This window comes from Chiloscyllium plagiosum, chromosome 41, assembly GCF_004010195.1.
Source record: "Chiloscyllium plagiosum isolate BGI_BamShark_2017 chromosome 41, ASM401019v2, whole genome shotgun sequence".
Classification (NCBI taxonomy): Eukaryota; Metazoa; Chordata; class Chondrichthyes; order Orectolobiformes; family Hemiscylliidae; genus Chiloscyllium; species Chiloscyllium plagiosum.
The window spans coordinates 5,628,343-5,654,357 of NC_057750.1; the positions used below are offsets into that span (position 1 = coordinate 5,628,343).

At 45.8% G+C, this 26,015-nt stretch overlaps 1 protein-coding gene across 3 annotated transcripts in view; it reads right to left on the reverse strand.

The window, feature by feature from the left end:
* LOC122542783 (putative transcription factor p65 homolog) overlaps nt 1-14,989 on the reverse strand; it is a 62,665-nt gene extending 47,676 nt beyond the window's left edge. Inside the window, exons 1-2 of one of the 3 annotated variants that reach the window (XM_043680824.1) lie at nt 14,734-14,989; nt 925-960 (exon numbers count right to left, since the gene is read on the reverse strand). In XM_043680824.1, the coding sequence (XP_043536759.1) occupies nt 925-960; nt 14,734-14,836 (139 nt within the window). In that variant the 5' untranslated portion in view covers nt 14,837-14,989. The remainder of the gene's footprint in view (nt 1-924; nt 961-14,733) is intronic. The other 2 variants (XM_043680823.1, XM_043680825.1) reach the window with 2 other exon arrangements.
* Between the last annotated feature and the right edge of the window lie 11,026 nt (nt 14,990-26,015).

Below are 26,015 nucleotides of genomic sequence, written 5' to 3' on the forward strand. Positions count from 1 at the left end.
AACAACAGAGAGACAGAGAGGGAGACAAAGACAATGAGAGAGAGAGCAAAAGAGAACGAGAACGAGAGAAAAAGAGTGAGAGCCCAAAAAGAGACAGAGAGAGAGAGAGTGAATGAGAGAGCAAGAAAGAGAGAGAGAAAGCAAAAGCAAACAAGATGGAGAAAGCAAAAGAACACAATAGTCATAGTCATACAGAGAGAGCAAAAGAACATGAGAGACAGCACAAGACAGAGACACGGAGCATAAGATTTCCTGGCCTTACCTTTCACTGACTCTCTGTAGAGAAATTCAGGTTAGCCGACATTTACTGTCCATCCCTAGTTGCCCCTTGAGAAGGTGAGCTGCCTTTTTGAACTGCTGCAGACCATGTGCTGTAAGGACAGCCAAAATGCCTTTGGGGAGGGAATTCCAGGGTTGGACCCAGCAACAGTGGGCAACATATTTCCAAGTCAGGATGATGAGTGACTTGGAGGGGAACGTGCACATGGTGGTGTTCCCATGTATCTGCTGCCCTTGCCCTTCTAGATAAAAGTGGTCATGGATTTGGAAGGTGCTGTCTAAGGAGACTTGATGAGTTACTGCAGCGAATCTTACAGATGGTACACACTGTTGTCATTGAGCTTTGGAGTGAGTGAATATTAGAATTGGGGGTGGAGTGGTGCTAATTAACCAGGATTGCTATGTCCTGCATGATATTGAGCCTCTCGAATGTTGTTGGAACTGCACTTGTCCAGGCAAGTGGGGAGTATTCCATCACACTCCTGACTTGTGCCTTGTTGTTGGTGGACAGATATCAGAGAGTCAGGGGTCGAACTGCTAATGACAGAAACTGACTGAAACCGTAACTCTCTGACTTGACAGCTGTGACAGTGGCAAATAACTGATCTTGCAGACGTGAGGAGGAATTTCTTCAGTTGTACTCACCGAAATTCTGGTCCTGCTGTATTGATCCTGTGGCACCTGGAAGAAGGAGACGGGAGACAGAAAATCAGAAGCAATAATTAATTAAGTGAAGGATAAGATCATTCAGAGAGGAGACACCAGCCTCTGAGAGTGTGGAATCTCTGCCAATGATCACAACAGAAGGACTTTGTAAACAAGGAAACATGCAAGTCTCAATAAATCTATTCACACTCTCCTCATCATCCTCACCAATCCCTCCTCTCACTGGAGACTGGGAATAAATATTGGTCAGTTCCAAATTCTTGCAGAAGACTAAACGTGGCTTATGGTCTCAGATGGTCTGCCCCCTGGGTACCTGGCTTACAAATTGTAGTATTTTGTGAATTCCTGCTGACCAGATTGCACATGGAGTGCAAACAGCCAGCACCAACCAGGTTTCGCCAAATGTCTGGCATTAGTGCTGCGTAAATCTACCAACTCATTTGCCGTCGTATTTCAATCCTTCACCAGAGAAAGATCACTCCTGCATCCCACCAAAGGTCAGTTCCTGCCTTCTGTCCTGAATTACTGATGTTTTTCAGAATGAAAACGAAATGCGAATTTGTACCTTCTCCCCCACCAAAGACAAAATAATTACGAATATCTGACTTATAAACACAATCTCATACGGGGTGGGGGGGGGTGTAATTTTCAATATCTGTTACGCAAACATTTCCTGACATTTACGAACAGCTATTTCTATTAACCCGCATTGCGTTCTGACTTGCATACAAATATAAGACCGGAACACATTCGCAGCCTGGGGACTGCCGGTAAACTCGATCTTCTTTGCTTATGATTGAAACCCTGGCATTCTGCATCACCTGCATTGCTGGACTCTGTTACACAGAAGCTTAGAAAAAGAGGAGCATGCGTAGGCCATTCAGCCCTTCCAGCCTGCTCCATGATTCAATATGATCCTGGCTGACCATCCAACTCAGTACTTGCTTTCTCTCCCACTCCCTTTGATCCCTTTAGCCCTGAGAACTCCTTCTTGAAAACATTCAATGTTTTGGCCTCAAGCGCTTTCTGTGACAGAGAATTCCATAGGCTCCCCACTCCCTGGGTGAAGACATTTCTTCCCCATCTCAGTCCTACCTCGGTATCTTTAGTCTGTCATCACCCCCAGCAACAGCCTTCCCACACCCAAAGGCACAAAAGCAAAAACACAAAGTGCTGAAGTAATTCAGCACCCATGGAGAGAGAAACAAAGTTAACACTTCGAGTGTGAAAACTCTTCTTCGGAACTTCAGAGTCCACTGCAGGACTTGAAACGTGAACTGCGTCTCTCTCCTCACTCCTCAGGAGGCTGCCAGACCGGCTGAGTTTCTCCAGGTCTTTGTTTTTATTTCAGACCTCTGGCCTCCGCAGCATTTTGCATTTGTTTGCACAAAATTCGAGTTGGACTTTACCCAAATTCTCAGCACACCCGCAGGCGACTCGGTGAGCATCAGTCACGAAGCCAAGTCCTCTGATCACATCAATCAGAGGGGGGGGATCATCTTCAGAAAGGAAAGCCCCTCTCAGCGCAGAGCCTCCAGCGAGCTGCTCATGACTGGGCTCAGTCAGCATCTGAATGAGCCGGGCCACGCTCTATCCTGTTTTAAAAATGCCACAGGAAGAGGAAGAGAAACTCGGGAATGAGCTGTAGCTCACGTCAAAGGTTGACAATGGAGTAAACTTCCCCAGACGCCCACTGCCAGAAACTTGAGACAATAAATTCCCTCTTTCGCCCCAACACCTCCAGCACTCGACTCCCACTCTCTCAAAGGCAAAGCCCTCAGCTTTGAGCAGAGGCTTCCGTAGAAAAGGGAAGCGCTGTGATTCTGAGTCTGTCCCCACCAGGTTTCCTTTCCCATCCACCCGCAGCCTCACCGTGATTTCAGGGAGAAGTCAGCCAATTGGCTTCCTGGCTCCGAGGTGACCGATACCGCGATGTCATCGGAACGTGGGCGAGCCCAGCACCGGTGTCATCGGAACGTCACCAGGGTCGGACCAGGGTGGGGGAGGAAGCTCGAGGTTTGATGATGCGCGCTAAATACAAATGGCCAGTGAACAGGAGGATGTGGACAGAGGAGGGAGGGAAGGTAAGCAGCGTCAAGTGGACTCCGGCCACCGCCACCCTCAACCCAACCTTCCGGCTTTGTAAAAGGCAAGGGGCACTGTTTGGAGTGGCACTGAGGTATCTGAGTTACTCAGACTGTCATCCAGTCCAGGACAACCACATCACTGACCCTGTACTCCTCTCTCTGGTCCAGGTGACGTCCCACTCTTAGAAGGTGAATTGGGCTAGACCTTACTTATTTGCCGGGGTCCATTCCACCATCACTGTAGCAGGACGTGCCCACATGGGAGACGGGATGTGTGTTGTGCCAACCTCGGTTGTCTCTTCTGGTTACAATGCCCTTTAGGCGCCGCTGACCTGCTCCTTAACAGCACTCCCTCACAGGTACTGACCTGACAATTTCCTTAACAGCACTCCCTCACAGGCACTGACCTGACAATTTCTCTTTTGGCGTTGGTAAGGCCGGCACTTGATCCACATCTCCTGTTGCCCTATGAACTGAGCGTCTTGCCAGTCTATTTCAAGGTCAGCCACATTGCTGAGGGTCTGGAGTCACATGAGGAAGGAGCAGGTTTCCTTCTCGCACTTGATGAAGGGGCAGCGCTCCTAAAGCTTGTGATGGCAAACAGTCCTGTTGGACTATAACCTGGTGTTGTGTGGCTTCTGACCTTGTCACCCCAGGCCAATCCACATCACACGATGTTAGTTTCATGGCCACAGTCACTGAGACAAGGTTTACTCTCCAGGTCAATGGTGTGGTGAACCTATGGTGTGGTGGGATCTGAAGCCATACCTCAACAGCATTTGCCTAAGTGTCTGGATTACAAGTCCAATGACAGAACCACCACACCACCAGTGTCCTCAAAGTGGTAAAACTGGCATTCGGGATAGAAGGAAGAAAGGAAAAGTCAGCTCAGCGTCCAACAATGATCACTCTCCAGTGGAGTTGCCAAATGTCTAGGATTGACCTGAAATCTTCAGGAATTAACAAAGAGTCTCCTGGAAATTGGAGCTCCTGAGTGGGGTTGGCAGCAAATAAAATCTCACAGGGATGTGAAATTCTGTAATTTAGTGCCCCGTCCCCTTTAAGTGTTTATTAAGTGTAAGATTGTTTGATTAAAATGGGTTGTTTGACTGGCAGTCTGCACCATCCAGTGGTGAAAAACGACGGCTGGTCGCCAATGACGGACATGACCAATGATGAGAGATGGAGCTGGGGGGGTGGGGGGGTCACCTGACTGCGATGCCCCACTCAGCCAACTTGCTCGGTCCATAACGGAATGGCCGCCTGACCAGGGAGTGCTGGCTCTGAACAAAGGTTTGCCTTCATATAGCGCCAAACCCCTTCACAGCCACTGAATTACTTCTGCTTCAAGTGCAGTCGCCACAGTAACGTGGGAAAGGCAGCAGCCATTTTGCGCACAGCAAGCTCCCACAAAAGCAGTGCGGCGAGTGACTACATTGTCCTCCTTGAGCAACACCGTGGCTGTTGCTAGCTAACTGTAGCTAGGATACCTGCTGTCACACAGTGGGCCACTCTGGTCTTCCGCATACCCTCCCCTCCTATCTACAATAGTTCATTGAAAGCTACTCTGAGATCCATCCTTCAAAAATACCTAGATCATCCCTGCTTTCTCCTGCTTACACTTTGCTCTCTGTTTTCCGGCTCTGAGAATTCTAACACTCTCTTTTCTGGATTTAATCTTTAGCTTGCATTTTGCTCTTGCTGTTTCACTACCTCTCCATTTCCATTTATTTGGGCCGAGAGGCATTTTCAGAATAATTCTTACCGTCCACATTGCAAAGGACTCTATTTCCTTGTATTAAGACCGTTACTCGTAAATGAAAACTGAAAGAACTGCAGATGCTGTAAATCAGAGACAAAACCAGAAATTGCTGGAAAAGCTCAACAGCATCTGTTCAGGGGTCAACCTGAAACATTAACTCTGATTTCTCTCAACAGACCTGCTAACTACTTGTAACAGAAATTGCTGGAAAAGCTCAGCAGGTTTGTTGAGAGAAATCAGAGTTAATGTTTCAGGTTGACCCCTGAACAGATGCTGTTGAGCTTTTCCAGCAATTTCTGTTACAAGTAGTTAGGGAGACAGGGTCAATGAATGAGTTCTGAGGAAGGGGGCCACTCGACCCCGAAACGTTAATCCTGATTTCTCTCCACAGATGCTGCCAGACCTGCTGAGCTTTTCCAGCTATTTCTATTTTTGTCTCTTAGCAATGCTGATTGGCGGATTGGCCAAATTCACTGCTACTGAGCAGCTGACAAGTGGCAACGTTTCAGAAGATTCATCTTATCGAGGGACAGGGAGAGTTCAATGGGCCGAGTGGTCAGCTCCAACTTCCTCATTCCTCAAGAGGTGAGGGAGAACAAACAGGAACAAACGGCTGCTAATGGAACATGGAAAATGACTCAGTACTTCAAGTGGCCAATTTTATTGGAAAAATCCCAAAGGTTTCTGACTGACTGCCATCAGCCATGACAAACAATCACAACAACCTTTCCAGCTCCACTTCCTCTTCACGTTTTCAGTCTCTGACAAACATAAGATGCCTTTGAAGAGGGGGAGGAGAGCCTTTTTGCAAATGACGCCATGCTTTTCCACATGAGCTCAGAGTCAGAGTGACATAGGAGGGGGCCACTTGGCCCATCGAGCCGAGATATCTTCCCGTCAACCTGCTCAGGAATGTTAATGCACACCTCTGGAGCAGGAGGGACTTGAAGCCAGGCCTCCTGGTTCAGAGGCAGGGACATACCTGCTGCATCACAGGAACCTTATCCCATCAAGTCTCTTTGTCGAATATATTCAGTGACTTGGCCCCCCTGGGAGGAGAGTGCCACCGATTGACCAGTCTCTGAGTGAAGAAACTGTTCTTCATCTCAGTCCTTAGTCGTGGTTAAAATTTCATCATCGGTCATCCAAACCCAGGTGGTCAGAACCTTAACCTGGGACACAGGATTAGCAGTTCAGTGATACTACACGACACCACCATCTCCCCTTCGCATCATCTTGGCTGTTTATAGAGCAATCCAGTCAGCTCCATTCTCCTGCTCGACATGTTTAAACTGAAAGTAAAGCGCCCTCAAAGCTGACCCCATCAAACACTCCCAGGACAGATGCAGTATGAGGTTAATTACAGAGAAAAGCTCCCTTTACTCTTTTAACTTCACACTAAAATTCCCTTGACACTATCCCCAACAAGCATTTCCTAGGATAGATTCAGCACTGGTTTAGTAAAGCTCTCTCTGCCCTTTTAAACTAAAAGTAAAACTCTCTCTACATTGCCCTCATCAAATCACTCCCAGAACAGGGATACCACAGGATTAGATACAGTGTAAAACTCTCTCTACACTGTCCTCATCAAATCACTCCCAGGACAGGGACAGCATGGGGTTAGATATGGCATAAAGCTCCCTCTACACTGTCCCCATCTAACACTCCCCCAGGAAATGGACAGCACGGGGTTAGATACAGAGTAAACCCTCCTCTAGTAAAGAGAAAGTCGAAAGAAAAGGAAACCACTCCATGCTGGACCCTATCGCACAGTCTCTGCAAGTTTACTTTTTCCTCAAGGGTTCATCCAATTCCCTTTTGAAAATTATTCATTCTCTTTGCTTCAAACTTAGGCAGAGAGTTCCACCTCATCAGCTCTTGTTGTGTCTTTCCCAGAAACCTTAAATCTGTGGTCGCCCTGCTACCAGTGAATGGGAGAAATTGTTCATATACTGCCTTATTTTAAACCCGTCAGTATCTTGTGCACCTCTCTCTAATCTTTCATCAGTCTCCTTTAAAACAAGGATCGGCAACCTCAGTTTCTCCAACTGAGTCTTGTAGCTAAGCTCCCTCATTCCTGGTACAGCCCTACTCCACCTTTGCATCCTTCCTCAACCAGAACAGGACGCAGTTCTCCAGTTGCGGCCAAACCACAGCTTAGTCTCCAAGGAGATTAATCTTTCATTGCCGGAAACTCCAGGTTGGTTCCTGGATGGTTGGCCGTGGTACAAAGACTGAGAGATGAAAGATACCAATTGTTGAGAAATGCAAGAGCACTGAAGGAGGTCATTGAAAGAAATTGCTCAAAAAGAGAACTGTTGTTTGCTGGATCATATCTTAGAAGCAACTTTTTGTTTATCCCTGGGATGTGGGTGCCCCAGCATTTATTGCCCATCCAGCATGGTGGCTCAGTGGTTAGCACCACTGCCTCACGGTACCAGGGACCCGGATTCGATTCCACCCTCAGGAGACTGTCTGTGTGGAGTTTGCATTTTCTCCCCATGTGTCTATGTGGGTTTCCTCCAGATGCTCCGGTTTCCTTCCACAGTCCAAAGATATGCGGGTTAGGTGGATTGGTCATGCTAAATTTCCTGTAGTGTCTAGGGATGTGTGTAGGTTAGGTGGATTAGCCATGGGAAATGCAGAGTTACAGGGATGGTTGTACGGATTCTATCCTTAATTGCCCCTTAATATGAGATGGCAAGCTGCCTTCTTCAGACTGTGCAGTGCAGACACAGCCCCGTGCTGTTTAGGGAGACAGTTCCAGGATTTTGAGCCAATTATTCTGAAGGACTAGCGAGCTATTTCCCAATCTGGATGATGTGCAGCTTGAAGGAGAACTTGTAAATGTGTTCCTGTGTATCTCCTGATTTTGTCCTTGGAGGTCGTGGGCTTGGAAAGTGTTATCAAAAGGAGCCTTGACTTCTATAGTGCAACTTGTAGACAGTACACACTGTGTCGTTGATGGACAGAGTGAATGTTGAAGGTGGAGCGTGGGGCTGATACTGAAGCAGGTTGCTGTGTGTCCTGGATGCTATCAAGCTTCTTGAGGTATGTCATAGTTGCATTCATCCAGGCAAATGTGGCAGTATTCACAGTCGAGAGTGTGTTGCTGGAAAAGCACAGCAGGTCAGGCAGCATCCGAGGAGCAGGAGAATTGACGTTTCAGGCCAGAGCACTTCACCAGGAATGTCAAACGTCAATTCTCCTGCTCCTCGGATGCTGCCTGACCAGCTGTGCTTTTCCAACGCCACACTTATGACTCTGATCTCCAGCATCTGCGGTCCTCACTTTCTCCTGGGAATATTCGCAACCCACTCTGGACTTCACAGTCCCAGTGATTTGCATTTCCCGTTTTACTTCCATCTGCAGGAGGTGTTGCTTTGTCGACCAAGCAATAAAGCCATTTTACACAGCAGCAGAAGAGAGATCAGTCAACAACTACTTGCATTGATGTAGCACCCTAATGTAAAAGATCCCAAGACACTTCAGAGGATCATTAGCGAAGAAAATGGCATTGCATCATGGTGGGGGTGTCAGTGTAGGTTTGATTGAAGAGGCAGGAGCATCTTAAAGGAAAGAAGGTGGTAAAGAGAGAGAAAGTATATGTGTGTGTGCGTGTGCGCGGTGTGTTGTGTGTGTGTGTTTATGTGTATGTGTATGCCTGTCTGTGTGAGTGTGTGTATTCGGGTGAGTGTGAGTGTGTGTATTAGGGAGGAAATTCTATAGCACAGGGCCCAGGAATGAGAGAGCCTGGATGCCAATGGTGCAGCAATTAAAACTGGAGGACACTCAAGAGAACAGAATTATAGAAGAGCAGAGATTTTGTCAGTTATGGAGCCAGAGGAGATTATACAGACAGGCAGGGAATAAAGTTAAGAATCACACAATACCAGGTTATAGTCCAACAAGTTTAATTGGAGGCACTAGCTTTCGGAGCGCCGCTCCTTCATCGGGTGGTTGTCCGAAAGCTAGTCCTTCCAATTAAACCTGTTGGACTATAACCTGGCGTTGTGTGATTTTTTAATTTTGTCCACCCCAGTCCAACACCGGCATCTCCAAATCATGGTAGGGAATAGGCCCAATGGGGGTTTGAAATCAAGCATGGGACTTTTACAAAGCAAGGCATTGCCAGAGCAGGAGCCAGCGAAGGCTAGCAGGACATGGGGTGGCGGTGAGCTCGGTATGATTTCGAGGAGTACAGGCCAAAACACCAAGCTCTCCTGATTAAACTCTGAGAGGGGACAGCCTGAGGGACCATGTTTCAGCCAGGAGCCAGCAACACAGGGGAAGGGCAGAGGGAGCGGATGGATAGAAAACACTATTTAAATACAATTTGCATCTCCACTTATTGGAGTTTAGAATAAGAGGTGATCTTATTGAAACATGATTCAGGGGGATCCTGACAGGGCACATAGAGAGGGTCGTTTCCTCAATGGGGGAATCTAAAATAGGAGAAGGCAGGGGTTTGGGGCAGGGGAACAGGACATGGGTTAAAGATGAAGTGACTTACACTTATAGACAAGTATGAGGAGGGACTTCTTCTCTCTGAAGGATTTTAGTCTTTCAGATTCTCTTCCCCCAGGGGCAGCGGGGGCTGTGTTCTTGAATACGTTGAAGGTTGGGTTAGTTTGAATGACAAGGGAGTTGAGGGTTACAGGAGGTGGGACTGGGTGTCAGAAGGAATGTGGAATTAAAGCTGCAACCCGCTCAGCGATGATCTCAGAATTATAGAATCCCCACAGTGTGGAAGCAGGCCATTCAGCCCATCCAGTTACACCGACTCTCCAAACACCCTCCCACCTAGACCCACCCTATCCCTGTGGCCCTGCATTTCCCCATGGCTAACCCACCTAGCCTGCATGCCCCTGGACATCACGAGGCAATTTAGCATGGTCCATCCACCCTAAACTGCACATTTTTGGATTATGGGAGGAAAGTGGAGCACTCAGAGCGGACACAGAGGGAACATGCACACTCCACAGACAGTCACCCGAGGCTGAAATCGAACCTGGGTTCCAGGTTCTGTGAGGCTGTAGTGCTAACTAACAAGTCACCATGTCGCCCCATTTTTTTCACAGGATATGGGCATTTGACAACATTTGCTACCCCTCCCTAATTGCCCTGAAAGCTATCTTAGTGGGATTTGAATCTATATCTCGAAAGCATTAACACAGGCCTTTGGATTACTCTTCTGGTAGCACTATACTACCATCTTCCTCCCCATTTTATTGAATCTCAAGGGGCTGAATAAGACCATTAAAAATAGGAGTGGAAGTAAGGCCATTCGGCCCATCGAGCCCATTCCATCATTCAATCATGGCTGATGGGCAATTCAATGCCACTTACCTGCACCCTCCCCATATCCCTTAATTCCTTGTGAGATTAAGAATTTATCAATCTCTGCCTGGGAGACATTTAACATCCCGGCCTCCACTGGGCTCTGTGGCAATGAATTCCACAGGCCCACCACTCTCCGGCTGAAGTAATGTCTCCTCATTTCCGTTCTAAATTGACCCCCTTTAATTCTAAGGCTGTGCCGAGTCCTAGTCTCCCCACCTAGCAGAAACAATTTCCCAGCATCCACTCTTTCTAAGCCATGAATTATCTTGTACGTTTCTATTAGATCTCCCCTTAATCTTCTAAACTCTAATTAATACAATCCCAGGATGCTCAGCAGTCCATGTGCTCTTGTTGCTTGTGTCCTTATACAAAAGGGAGCAAGAGAATGGAGTGCAAAGAGATTTAGCTCAGGTTTGACCAAACACGTCAAAACAGAGTTAAAAACCACACATCAACCCGGGTTTCCTCTGGGTGCTCCGGTTTCCTCCCACAGTCCAACGTTGTGCAGGTTGGGTGAACTGGCCATGCTAAATTGCCCGTAGTGTTAGGTGCATTAGTCAGGGGTAAATGTAGGGGAATAGGTCTGGGTGGGTTGCTGTTTGGTGGGTCGGTGTGGACTTGTTGGGCTGAAGGGCCTGTTTCCACACTGTTGGGAATCTAATCTAATCAAACCAGGTCATAGTCCAACAGGTTACAGTCCAACAAGACAACCACCTGGTGAAGGAGCAGCACCCCAAAAGTTAGTGCTTCCAATCAAACCTGTTGGACTGTAACCTGGAGTGCTGTGAGATTTTTAAACTTTGTACACCCCAGTCCAACACCGGCTCCTCCACATCATGACGTCATGACAGTGTTATCTTCTCCCTCCACTAGCTAATTAGTGGAGGCTTTCCCCAGTCTATAAATAACAAGCAGGAGGCGGGTCTCACCAGGCTTCTGGGCGACTGACTCACATTAGACTTTTTGAGAGACAGAATAAGTCAGTCGATTGACCGCAAAGTAATCAAGACCTCAGTAAGGCAAGGATGACAAACAAGCCTGTTCCCAAACAGTGAAACATTGCTTTGTGTATGTGTGTGTATGCATGTGTGTATGTGTATGTGTATGCATGTGTGTATGTGTATGTGTATGCATGTGTATGTGTGTATGTGTGTGTGTGTCCAACAATTGAACCACCTCCAAATCTAAAACCGGAAACTTCAGAGAGGTAACATCTCCACCAGAGTGTAAAGCAGCCAGATGTCCTACATTAATCATTTCTTGCATTTCAATTAATGTTGCAGAATTCTCCCATCTCTTCAAGTAGACTTGCCCCTTTAAATTGGTAGCTCACATTGAATCCTTCGACCCTGACTCTCACGCCACTCCTGAAATCCGTCCTTCCCCCGAACGCTGAACGTGCCACTGAGTGTTTGTTCCATCTTTTTTTTAATAAAAAGTGTCTTGAACAAGTCAATTTTCGACTAGCAGGCAAAACATACAGCGCCCCAACATAAAATGGCAACTTTGGTCACATCAAAAAACAAAAAGGGCAGTGTTTTAATCAGCCAGGAAGAAGCCATTTTCAGAAAACATTCAGCTTGCTGTTTCTTCGATCTGCTGTGCTCCAAGCGTGCAGAACCTCACACCATATGTTACATGTGGATCAACCTTTACAAAAACACCTATTACCGACCTGCAGCGTGACATTTACAAAACAGTAACTTCTCTCTGTTTAATCTAAACACTGATAAACAACCTGACATCAGAGTGGTGCTGGAAAAGCACAGCAGGTCAGGCAGCATCCGAGGAGCAAGAGACTCAATGTTTCGGGCAATAGTGATGAAGGGCTTTTGCCCGAAACATCGACTCTCCTGCTCCTCAGATGCTGCCTGACCTGCTGTGCTTTTCCAGCACCACCCTGATCTAAACTCTGGTTTCCAGCATCTGCAGTCCTCACTTCTGCCTAGGTTGTTTATCAGTGCCTACACTGGCTTGGTCTCACCCGTAAGAATAATATTCCTTTGGAATACGCCTTTCAGTCCAATCATCTCAAAACCCCGTACCAGGTCGACAGCACAACATCACAGTCACAAAGCAGACTCGAGCCTACCCATGGACCCCATGGGAGATCTGATGGTACTTAAATAAAATTCTCATATTCAGCACACGTCCCGAAACCACACTGCAGACATCTCAGGCCAGGTCCTGTCTTTCTATTCCAGCTATTTTGCTACTGTTCAGAATAATAATTGCTCTTTTTAGAAAAAGAGACAGGAATTGATTTACAAATCAGTCCAACTGCCCAAGACAGTTGATTCGAATAAGCAGTTCCTATTTACCTATTCAAAGCAGGGCCTTAAATAGCACCAGGCAGAAATAGGCCAATCAGCCCCACTGGTCCGTGCTGGTGTTTAGGCTGCACACCAGCTGCCATCCAATCTCCAGCACCCCCCCTCCCCAACACCATAACCCTGACTATTTTCTGTCTCCCTCCTGGGCTTGTCGAGATTCTCCAGAAATGTGCCGCGAACGGTTAAGTCTCCACTGGGTTTAATCGCTGACCATCTTATGTTCTTAAACCTTAGGGCAGTGACCTTGCTTTGATCCCTTGTACTGCCCCCACGCAACTGCAGCATTGCATCACAATTTTAAAACACACATCCACATTGTGCTTATTTGTGATGTTTAACTGGCTTGCTAACGGCAACATCGTTTATAAATCTTCTTACTGACACCACTCATCCCCACTGTAGCACTCCAGTCCACCTAAACCCCCACCCCTCATCTCAGAATCATCCCCCATAGAAACATATCCTTCCATCCAACTTGAGCACTCCGACCATGTTCCCAAACTGAACTAGTCCCACTTGCCTGCGTTCAGCCCATATCCCGCCAGGCCTTTCCTATTCAAGTACCTGCTCAAATATCTTTTAAATGTTGTAATTGTGTCTATATCCACCCTGGCAGTTTAAAACTTGCCACTCTCACCTTAAAAAGACGTGCCCCCTTGCTTTGAACTGCCCACCCTGGGGGGAAAGACCTTTGTTATTCACCCCTCATGATTTTATAAACCTCTAGTAGGTATCTAACCCTCAACTTTGGCTTATGCCCGAAACGTCGATTCTCCTTCTCCTTTGATGCTGCCTGACCTGCTGCGCTTTTCCAGCAACACATTTTTAAGATATGACCCTCAACCTCCAACATGCTTGTGAAGGGTCCCAACCGATCCAGATATATATATATATATAACTCAAACCCTCCATTCCCAGCAATGGATAGATCTTTTCTGAACTCTCTCCAATATAACAACATCATTCCTATGACAGGGCGACCAGAATTGGATGCAGTGCTCCAGAACAGGCCTCACCAACATCCCGTACAACCTCCCAACTCCTATGCGCAAAGGTCTGAGTAATTGAAGGCAAGCATGCTAAATGCTTTCTTAACCACCTGTGACACAAATATCAAAGAATTATGTACCTAAACCCAAGGTCTCTGTTCTACAACACTACCCAGGGCTCTACCATTCATTGTATACATAAAGGTAGAAAATGGACTGAGGGAGGGAGAGTTGGAAACAGTTAAGAGATCAAGTTGAAAGGGCCAAACACCACACTGCGCATCTGTCATTAACAACACCGGGGGAGGGCAAGGATACTCAAGATAGGCACAGGAATACAAACAGATAAAGGGGTGGGTGGCACACGTGATACAAGAACAGACGGGCCCACACGTTGTTGTCAGGATGCAGAGACACATACACACACTTGTAGGTGACAGATAGATACAAGGTTGGGGAATTATGACAAATACACAGGGGTAAGGGACAATGACAGAATCACAGAATTACATCAGAGGACATTTAACCCACCGTATCACTCCCCGACTGAACAATTCAACCAGTGCCTTCTGCCAGTAACTCTCCATATTCTTCAATCATAAATAACAATGTAATTACCCTTTCAATGCCTTTATTGACTGTGCCTCCACCACATTCTCAGACAGTGCATTCCAGCTCTTAACCACTCACTGCATGAACTTTTTTTCATTAAGTCACCCTTGTTTCTATTGTCAATAGATATCGGGATCAGCGATACAGAGACATAGGACTGGCAATACAGACAAAGGGGACACTGATGCACACAAGCATAAAGTGTCAGTAACAGAGACAAACAAGAGCAGGGGATATAGAAACAGGAACACAAATGGATGACATAGAGCAGCGTTGAAGAGACAGTGACAGGCAGACATACAGACAGTGAGAAATTGTGACAGACACACACGCTCAGAGGTGCCAGGACACAGACTGACACACAAGGTTGGAGGGACGGGCTCATGGGTGGGAAGTCAGTAATTTACAGACAGAACGGGTCAGGGAAAACAGACAAAGATCAGAATACAGAAACAGGTCGCACACAGGGAGACAGATACGGGCACACATAAGAGCGGGGGAGGGCAGACAGACTCAGGGTGTGGGGGGGGGATCAGTGACTTACAAACGCACGGGGCTCAGGAGAGAGACGGACAGGGCAGGGGAGATGAGAAATACAGACAGACGGAGAGGGTGATCGTAAGAAACTGGAGTAGGGAGAAAGAGTGAGAGAGGACACCCACCTGGAGGACCTGAAAGGCCCAAGGAGAGTTGCTGCTGCGATTGCTCCTCCTTGCCTCTCATTGCTGCCTCTGTCGGGGTGTGCTGCTGCTCGTTACCCCTCATTACTGCCTCTAGCAGGGTCTGAGACCCCCCCGCCACTGCCGCCGCCGCGCCTCTCTGTTTATTTCAGTTTCTCTTTTTTTTCGCTACTTGCCTGGAATTCCCCAGGGCGGAGCTCGCGCTCTGATTGGACGGAGGCGCCCGCGCGCCGGGGGGAAACCCCTACTCGCGAGGCCAGTGACGTAACACAGCGCCCCACACCCCGCCCCCCCCAAGCCCTCAGGAGCCGGGCGCCTGGGAAATCCAGGACCGGATCGCAAGCCCCGCCCCCTCCGGACTCGGACCGGAGCGCAAACCAAAACCCGGTCCGGACTTTCAGAAGTTGGACGAATGGATCCGTCCCAGTCAAAGCCGACAAGGCTTAGAGACAAAAATAAAACTGCAGATGCTGGAATCCAAAGTAGACAAGCAGGGGGCTGGAAGAACACAGCAAGCCAGGCAGCACCAGGAGGTGGAGAACCCTCCTAACAAAGGGTTTTGCCCAGAACGTTAACTGCTCCACCTCCTGATGCTGCCTGGCTTGCTGTGTTCTTCCAGCCTCCTGCTTGTCTGGAGTCTACAAGGCAGCAGTGGGGACCAAGGGTCAGCCAAACTGAGATGGAGAGGGAGTCCATACGGAACAGTTATAACATTTTGTCAAATGTCGATTTGGTTTCAGAACAACCAGTTCCCATTAGGGGTGCACATAGAGTCATAGAGTCTGAGCGATATACAGCACAGAAATAGACCCTTTGGTCTAACTCATCCATGCCGACCAGATATCCTAAATTAATCTACTCCCATTTGACCCATATCCCTCTTAACCCTTCCTATTCGTATACCCATCCAGATGCTTTTTAATTGTACCAGCCTCCACCACCTCCTCTGGCAGCTCATTCCATTCACACCACCTTCTGCATGAGAAAGTTGCCCCTTACATCCCTTTTATATCTTTCCCCTCTCACCTTAAACCTATGCCCTCTAGTTCTGGACTCCCTCATCCCAGGGAAAAGACCTTGGCTCTTTACCCTATCCATGTCCCTCATGATTTTATAAACCTCTATAAGGTCACCCCTCAGCCTCTGATGCTCCAGAGAAAATAGCACCAGCCTATTCAGCCTCTCCCCATAGCTCAAGCCCTCCAACATCCTTGTAAAATCTTTTCTGAACCTTAAAACATTCCAGGACAGTAAGCTTTCCCTTGTGTCAAAACAAACAAATGGTATGAGAATAAATACTTACTTGATGATTGATATGGACATGACGGGCCGATAGGTCTTTTCCCATGCTGTACAACCTCTACAATTCTTAATCACCAGAGAAACCCAGCAAGTCTGACAGCATCTGCAGAAATAGAAACACAGCAAACCTTTTGAGTCCAGCATAACTCTATATTCCCCATATATTCCCCTCTATATTCCCCACAGCTAAGAATATAGCATTGAGTAACTCATCTCCTGATTCTACAAATCTCCTTATCTACTGTCTACAATGCACCAGTCAGGAGTGTGATGGAATACTCCCCACTTGCCTGGATGGGTGCAGCTCCAAAAACACTAAAGAAGCTTGACACCATCCAGGACAAAGCAGCCCATTTGACTGGCACAACATCCATAAGCATCCACTCCCTCCACCATCAACTTTCAGTAGCAGCAGTGTGTACCATCTACAAGGTGCACTGCAGACATTCGCCAAAGATCCATCAAATAATGTTGATCTTGTTACCCACACCCAGCTCCAGCCCTATACTAGGTCCTAGCTCCCAGCCCTGCCGAGTTTTCACTCTCCCCCTGACCTCCCCCTCACTGAGGATTAACGATCAGTCCTCAGCAAAGGCCTTACCTTCTCCCGCACCATTTCCCCTCCCCCCACCTTTCCCCAGTTCCAACCTTCCAGCTCAGCACAACCCTCATGACCTGTCCCATCTGTCAATCTTCCTTCCCACCTATCCAATCCACCCTCCTCTCTGACCTATCACCTTCACCCTCACCTCCATCTACCTATTGCACTCTCAGCTACCTTTTCCCCAGCCCCACACCCCCTCCCATTTATCTCTCCACACCCGAGGCTCCCAGCTTCATTCCTGATGAAGGGCTTTGGCCTGAAACGTTGACTCTCCTACTCCTCGGATGATGCCTGACCTGCAGTGCTTTTCCAGCGTCACTCTAATCTTGATTTTGATCTTGTTCATGCTGATCTTGTTTCACACACCTCCTGTGCAAAGTAACCTGGATGCCTCACTCTGTCCAAGCACTCTATGATCTGTATGTAATTACTTACTATGATCTGCCTGTACTGCTCACAAACAACGCTTTTCATTGTACTTAGGTACACATGACAATAAACCAACTCAAATCAAAGGTCCTCAGACAGCATCTTCCAAACCCACGACCATTTCTATCTCAAAGGACAAGGGCAGCAGATACATTGGAACACTATCCCCTGCAAGTTCCCCTTCAAGCCAGTCACCATCCTGACTTGGAAATATATCACCGTTCCTCCACTATCACTGGATGAAAATCCTGGAATTCTCTCCCTAATCATCGTGGAAACTATAACTTTTAAAAAGATTCAAACTTTCAGTTAATAGCAAAGGAATGACATTGTAGGTCAACCCACAGCACACGGACTGCAGTAGTTCAAGAAGGCAGCTCACCCCCACCTTCTCAAGGAGGCAATTAGGGACGGGCAATAAATGCTGGCCAGCCAGCGATGCCCACGTCCCACATATGAATTTTTAAAACGGTTCTTAAAAATATACAAATATGACTTCATTCTGAACAGTCATATTGGACTCAACATTAACTCTGTTGCTCTCTCTGCAGATGCTGCCAGGCCCACTGAGTTTCTCCAGCATTCTCTGTTTTTATTCAGATTTTCAACATCTGCAGTATTTTACTTTTATTTGAGTTTTATTTACTGTTCTGCTCAATATTTATCCCTCAATCCACATCACTGGTGGTTCATTATCACCATTTCTGATTGTGGGAACTTTGCTTCAATCATCGTAGAGACCTATAACTTTTAAAAAGATTCAAACTTTCAGTTAATAGCAAAGGAATGACAAAACAAGATTTAAAATTCAGCTGTTAAAGTTTAAACTGTGACGAAAAAACTAATCTTTTTGTCAGGGATATGTACTTTAAACTACAGAGATGAGCATGTAACTCTAACATGGATTTGCGCACAGAATTACAACCCCTAGGGCAAATAGTCCATAGGTGCACATAGATTCCAATGGGATCTGTATTCCCACATCACTGAGTAGGAACTTTGAGGAACCATTTCTGAGGACTTGCCTCAGTTTTTGAATAGTTCTGATAACTGTTTTTGACCTTGACCTGAGAAGAGTCCTGGAATGCTCTAACAGCTATCTTTTCAAAATAGACTACACCTGGTTATTCTGCAAAGCCAAGTAAATTTCGTCTCTGCTGACCACACAGACATTTCTGTCTGCCATACTTGAAATATCTTTTACATTTATACTTTCTTGCTGCAGTCATCCAGTACTTCTTTCTCCTATCCCTATTTGCCCTTTGAACTGAGTGACTCTGACATAATTTCTGAGGGCAGCTAAGAGTCAACCACATTGCAGTGGGTCTGAGGTCACATGTAGGCCAGACCGGAAAAGGTTGGCAGATTCTTACCCTAAAGAGAATTAGTGAACCAGATGAATTTTTACAATGTTGGCGGAATGGTGGCTCAGTGGTTAGAACTGCTGCCTCACAGCACCACAGACCTGGGTTTGATTCCAGCCTCAGGCTGACAGCCTGGGTGCAGTTTGCATATTCTCCCTGTGTCTGTGTGGGTTTCCTCTGGATGCTTCAGGTTTCTCCCACAGTCCAAAGATGTGCAGGTTAGGTGGATCAGTCATGGGAAATGCAGGGTTATATAGATCAGATAGGTGGGTGGGATGTTCTTTGGAGGGTTGGTGTGGACTTGATGGGTTGAATAGCCTGCCCCTACATTGTAGGGATTCTATATTTCTAAAAAGAACTGATCATGATTTCATGATCATCATCACTGAGACTAGCCTTCAATTCCAGACTGATTAGGTGAATTTAAATTCCACCAGTGGCCATGTTGAGATTTGAGCATGTGACCCCAAAGCATCAGCATGTCATCATCTCCTCTAAGGTGGCTTGTAACTTGATCTCAGAAAGATTTTAATTTGCTCTCTTTCCTATGAAACACATATCATTGCAATCAGGTAGAAATGCTAATTAGCTGCCCTTGACCAGGGTAACTAACTCTGAGTGAAATAAATAAGGGACACTTCTCCCTCGGAGGGTGGGGAGGCATAGGGATGGGCGGGGGTGGCTGCTGGTGCAACTTTGAGAGCTGGGGAGGAGTGGTACATGTTAGTTACATGCTAGAGTTATACATGACTCTAGCAGCTCAATGCCACAACCTGCCCGCAGTCTGAGATACCCAAACCTGCCAGGCTGAGGCATATGCAGACACAGCGTCTGAAGATGTGGAAGTGCCGGTGTTGGACTAGGGTGGCCAAAGTTAAAAATCACACAACACCATGTTATAGTCCAACAGGCCTATTTGGAAGTAAAGCCAAATTATGGGACAATCCTGAAAAATCTTAAATGGTTATTCACCTTGTCCTCGACCTCCATTCCCTTTCATCTTGGAAGTAAAGGGACAGTTTATAACCTGACACCTACAACTTCGTTTTTGGGACTTTAGGAATCTCAGTCTATGTAATATGAATCCAGATGCTGCTTACGCTCCAAGCTTAAGGAGTTTGTATCTTTTTCTCAGTAAAACAATCCAGACTTTCCTTTGATCTCTAACAATTACACTTTCCTGATGAAGGGCTTATGCCCGAAACATCAAGTCTCCTGCTCCTTGGATGCTGCCTGACCGGCTGTGCTTTTCCAGCACCTGCTCATACTTCAGTTTGCCTCCAACAGGGTACTTTAAATGCCTTTTAAAAAACTTATTTACTCACAGATGTGGGCATCCAACACTTTCTGCCAATCCCTAATTGTCCAGAGAGCAGAAAAGAGTCATCCACATTTCTATAGGTCCGAAGTCACGGGTAGGCCAGACCAGAGTAAGAACGGCAGTTTCCTTCCCTAAAGGCCATTAGTTAACCAGATGGGTTTTTCCAACATCAACGATAGTTTTGTGGTCATCATTAGACTCTTAGTTCCAGGTTTTAATTGAATTTGAACTCCACCATCTGCTGTGGCAGGTTTCGAACTTTGATGTGGCAATGTTTATGTTATCTCCCATTAAAAAATGAAACCAGACACTGGTATCATAGAATCCAACAGAAATTTGTAACAACAGACTATTAAATACAAACATTACACGTCAAGTCTCACCATGCTCTTTTATTAGAAAGAGACAATTGATGGTGATTTAACCTAAGGGTCACCACATCTCGGGTGAGGGGACAGGTAACCTCATTGAACCCACACTGCTAGCATCACACTCCTTTACAAACCAACTGTCTAACCCACTCTCACAAACATTACATTACAAACATTGCATTACATAAGTATCTGTGCTAGTATTAAGCTACAGATTTACAACAGAGAAACATGCTTCTAATAGAATATCATATTTCAAGTGATTTGAGGTAAGATGGAGTATGCGATCTTTATACATTCAGCCGACATGCTGTGATGCAGAGATAATATTTTGGGCATGTCTCTCAAAGGTCTCCTGACTGTAATGCATAACTCAACAAGGCTTACTGTCAGACAGACTGTCAGATCACATGGCTCACTTCATTTACAGTAAATTTAAAGGTACGCATGCAGAAATAAAATTCCCATATATCTTATAACATTTTGCTGTGCAAATTAGGAACTACTATCAATCCTACATTGAAACATTGACTGCACTTAGAATGATTGGCAAGGGAGTGAGACTGACTGTGTCCCCTTTATTCTCCTCACTTTCTGTCTGTAAGGAGATTGTTTTTAATCTTTTTAAAGGCAGGGCAGAGCTTGCCAAACCCCTGTTTGTTGGAGGTTAGTTGTTAAAAACGATTCACAGCACACTCTGTTTAAACGTTAATAAAGCAGGTACATTATTCATTCTCACATTCGATCTGCCAAATGATTACAGCAACTTTACACCCACCCAAACATGTGGCTGAGAGACACACTCAGAGAAGGGTTTCACATCTAGTAATATGCAAAGGGAAATGGGAGAATTATCAGTCAAGTTGAATATTAGAGACCATATGTCTGAATTTCAGAGTCATGGAATTTCTTCAAAGGTGGAGACACAACAGCAATTTCTTGTCATGCTCAGGTGGCTTTTTCAGGAGAATTGAAATTTTTTCAGAAAGAAGATTTTCTTTCAGGGCTGTACTTATTGACATCCACTCGTAGCAAGATTTCCCATAACTAATTCAATCAAGAGTGACAGATACCTAACAATGGAAACATGCTAATGAAACATTAAATCAGCTGAGGAAAACAATGTGTTAAACAACGTTGAATTTTAATTTTAATTTCTACGAATCAGTTTACGCACACACAGTCACCGATCATCGTCAGACTGCTGGTTCAGCAAACATGGATGAGCATTTTAACTTTAGGCTGAGTTAATAGCCTGGAGTTTGTTTTTATTACTTTATTCATTAAAAAAAACCTTTATCTACATTCACAGGTATTAAAGCAGTCCTGTACAGTCTTTCCGTGTCAAGAAAAACAAAACATTGGAATCTGACATTTCCTGCAGTTACAAAAACCAAAGATATTTCCTACTCGTGCAGGACAGTATTTACATACACTGAGGCAATGAGAGGGTCTAATAACTGAACAGACCCATGTTGTGTTTTGGTAGAAAGAGCTTAGATGGTGGTCTTTCCCCACTGCACCTTGGCAGCAGCTGCCCCAAGCTTTAATGCGTCCCTTAGCATGTAGTCCTGACCTTTGGAATGTGCCAGTCTGAAACACCCGGTCAAGATCAACTCCTTGCTCTGGAAGACCAACAAACTTCGGGCAGAGCAAAGTGCGCTTTTCACCAAGTTGATGGTCCTCCAAGTGCAGTCGATGTTTGTCTCGGTGTGCGTAGCCTGGAGTCTATTAGTGTTTCTCTTGGCTGATGTCAACAGACGGACTGATTAAGGCATGTTGGAAATTCACCAAAATTCCAAAGGAGTTTCAGTCATGTAATGCTGACCATCAACAGATAATGGGTGAGCTGTCTGGTGTGTCACTTTGCAGCCCACTCAGAAAACCTTCTAGAACTTCAGCCCAATGTAAGCCCTCTGGGCTGTGACAGCTCCCCCCAAGAGTCCAGCGAAGTCAAAGCTCTAAAACAAAGGGAAGACAGCAATCCATTATCGATTATTACGAATTAAGAGTCTAATGATGACCACAAAACCATTGTTGTAGTTGCAAAAACCCATTGGTTCACTAATGTTCGTTAGGGAAGGAAACTGCCATCCTTGCCTGGTCTGGCCTACACATGACTCCAGACCCACAATAATGTGGTTGACTCTCACCTGTCCTCTGGGCATTTAGGGATGGGCAATAAATGCTGGCCCAGCCAGCGACGCACTCATCCCATGAATGAAAAAAAAAAGAATTTTGCAATATGAACACGATGACCCCAATGTGCTCCTTTGCCTGTAAAGGGGGGGGGGATCTGAGGTTGTGAGAGGTGCTAGAGAAATGCATGTCCTTCGCAAACGTTTGTGAGATTGCTCGGTCAGATGTTGGTGCAGTTTCAGTCCATTTTCTGGGAGCATGAAACTGTCTTAAGAAGGGGGAAAATATTGCAACAACCAAAACGCAGAACTCCACAAGGCTGCAGTATCAGTTCCTTCTTTCAAGCAGTACTTTCAGAGAGATGACAAACAACATCACAACTGACAGTGACGCACTCAGGATTCTCTCCACTGCAGTAATTCTCCCCATTGCAGTGAGGTGTTCTGCTTAAGAAGATACCACCCTGTTGGCAAAGAGCTGTTTATGTTTACAGCTGATTGTGGGTGGGGATAATGCTGGGAACCCACAGCCCTGTTAGGGACAGAGTGCCAAGACTTTGACCCAGCAACAGTGAAAGACAGCGATATATTTCCAAGTCGGGATGGTGAGTGGCTTGGAGGGGAACTTGCAGAGGGTGGTGTTCCCATGTGTCTGCTGCCACTGTCCTTCTAGAGGGTGAAGGTTGCAGGAGAGGTTTGGATTGTGCACCTCAGAGGAGTGAAGGTCGGGAGGAGACTTGGTTGAGGTGTTCAAAAACAGTAGAGATGAAGAATCTATTCCCATTGGTAAAAGTGGTGCAGAGGTGCAAGTGTTGGACTGGGGTGGAAGTCACACAACACCAAGTTATAGTCCAACAGGTTTGTTTGAAATCTCAAGCTTTCGGAGCACTGCTCCTTTGTCAGGTGAGACATCAGTGCTCCAAAAGTTCGTGATTTCAAATAAATCTGGGATGGGTATATGAATAGGAAGGGTTTAGAGGGATATGGGCAAATGGGCCCAGATTAGGTGAGGATATCTGGTTGGCATGGACGAGTTGGACCAAAGAGTATGTTTCCATGTTGTACGTCTCTATGATTATGTTGGACCATAACCTGGTGTCGTTGACTTCTGACTTTGGTACAAGGATCGAGAACCAAAGAGCACAGGCTTCAGGAAACAGTGGAGATATGAGGAGAAAGCTGTCTCACAATCCGAGTGGTTCGGATCCAGAATGTGCTGCCTGAGAGTGTCAGGGAGGCAAATTTAAATGGAATTTTCAAGAGGATATTGGATTATTATCTGAAAAGGAAGAATGTGTAAGGTACAAAGATATTGGATATACTTGTAGGAATCATCCAGGATTCTAGACTAGTCCCAGAGAATCGAAAACTGCCAAGTATTTGAAAAAGGAAGCTGTCAAAAAATGAGTAAGTATAGACTAATCAGCTCAATGTTCAGTTATTGAGAAAATGTCAGTGTCTGTTATACAGGATGCAATATCAGAGTGTTTAGACCAATGTAATACAATCAAGTAAGGCATAGGTTGAGGGTAAGAGGGGCAAGATATAAAAGAGACCTAAGGGCAACTTTTTCACACACAGGGTGATGCGTGTATGGAATGAACTGCCAGAGGGAGTGGTGGTGGCTGGTACAATTGCAGCATTTAAAAGGCACCTGGATGTGTATATGCATAGGAAAGGTTTGGAGGGATATGAACCAAGTGCTGTCAAATGAGACTAGATTAGTCTAGATGGGTGGCATGGTGGCACAGTAGTTAGCACTGCTGCCTCACAGTGCCAGAGACCAGGGTTCAATTCCCACCTTGGGCGACTGTCTGTGTGGAGTTTACACATTCTCCCCGTGTCTGTGTGGGTTTGCTCCAGTTTCCTCCTACAGTCCAAAAGATGTGCAGGTTAGGTGAATTGGCCATGCTAAATTGCTCGTAGTGTGAGGTGTAGGGGAATGGTCTGGGTGGGTTGCTCTTCGGAGGGTTAGTGTGGACTTGTTGGGCTGAAGGGCCTGTTTCTACACTGTAAGTAATCTAATCATTAATTTAGGATATCTGGTCGGCCTGGACAAGTTGGACTGAAGGGTCTGTTTCCGTGCTGTACAACTCTATGACTCTAAGTAGAGGCAACATGATTTCATGAAGAAGAAATCAGGCCTGGCAAATTTACTAGGATTCTTTGAGGAGGTAACAAGCAGGATAGGTAAAGGGGAAACAGTGGAGGTAATATATCTGGATATTCAGAAGGTATTTAATAAGATGATACACATTAGGTTACTTAATAAGAAAAGGGCCAATGGTGTTGGAGGTCGTGTATTAGCATCGGATAGAGGATTGGCTAACTAATTGAAGACAGGGAACTGGGATAAGGGGGAGTTTTCAGAATGGCAATCTGTAACTAGTGGAGTTCCACAGGAGACAATGCTGGGACCACAATGACTTATGATATAATTTAAAGATTTGGATGAGGAGAATGAATGTACTAAAGTCAAGTTTGCAGATGACACAAGAGGGACATAGACAGAATAAGCAAGTGGACAAAAAGTTTGCAGATGAATATAATGAGGGAAAATGTGGGGTTATGCACTTTGGCAAGAAGAATAAAGGAGCTGAATATTATTAAAGTGGAGAAATATTACTGAAAGCTGCAGATCAGAGGGATTTGGGAATCCTCTTGCTTGAATCATATCGTTCACTGACTCCATCTCTACTTCTTTGAGGAGAAAGTGAGGTCTGCAAATGCTGGAGATCAGAGATGGAAATGTGTTGCTGGAAAAGCGCAGCAGGTCAGGCAGCATCTAGGGAACAGGAGAATCAACGTTTCGGGCATAAGCCCTCCTGAAGAAGGGCTAATGCCCGAAACGTCGATTCTCCTGTTCCCTAGATGCTGCCTGACCTGCTGCGCTTTTCCAGCAACACATTTCCATCTCCATCTCTACTTCTGGCTGTTTTGGGAAAACAATCAACATAATCAAAGACCCCTCCAACCTGGGTATACTCCCTTCCACCCTCTTCCATCAGGCGGAAAATATAAAACTTTGAACACACGTATGAACAGATTCAAGGACAGCTTCTTTCCCTCTGTTGTCAAACTTTTGAACACGCATCAAATGTTAAACAAAAACCAAAACTGCTGGAACAGGGCCAGCAGCATTGATGAAGAGAAATCAAAGTTGACATTTTGGGTGTGGTAACCCTTCCTCAGGACAATAGCTCTGCCATAACAGGATTGGAACCCAGGTCCCAAGATCACACCCTGAGTTACTGGATTAGCAGTCCAGCAATAATACCACTAGGCCATTACCTCCCCCACATTAACAACAGATGATTGAACAATTCAACAAAGTTCAAATGCTGCTCATTCAGCCTGAAAATTAGTGAATTTGGTGAAATTGTATCACCTGTTTGTGCTGAATGCTGTTTATTTACCTGTTTAATGTGACATACATTCATTGGGTAGTAGTCTAATTATCATATTCACTGGAGTGAGAATGAAGGGGCTTTCAAAGAAACCTATTAAATTTTGACAGGACTAGACAGGAGGGATGTTCATAATGTCCAGGAGTCTAGAACCAGAGGTCATGATCAAAGGATATGAGGTAGGCCATTTAAAATTGAGATGAGGAGAAATATTTTCACCCAGAGAGTGATGAGCTCATGGATGTCTCTACCATAGAAAGTGGATAAGGCCAAAAGATTGTATGTTTTCAAGATGGTTTATAAAATCTTGATGGGTGTAGATAAGATG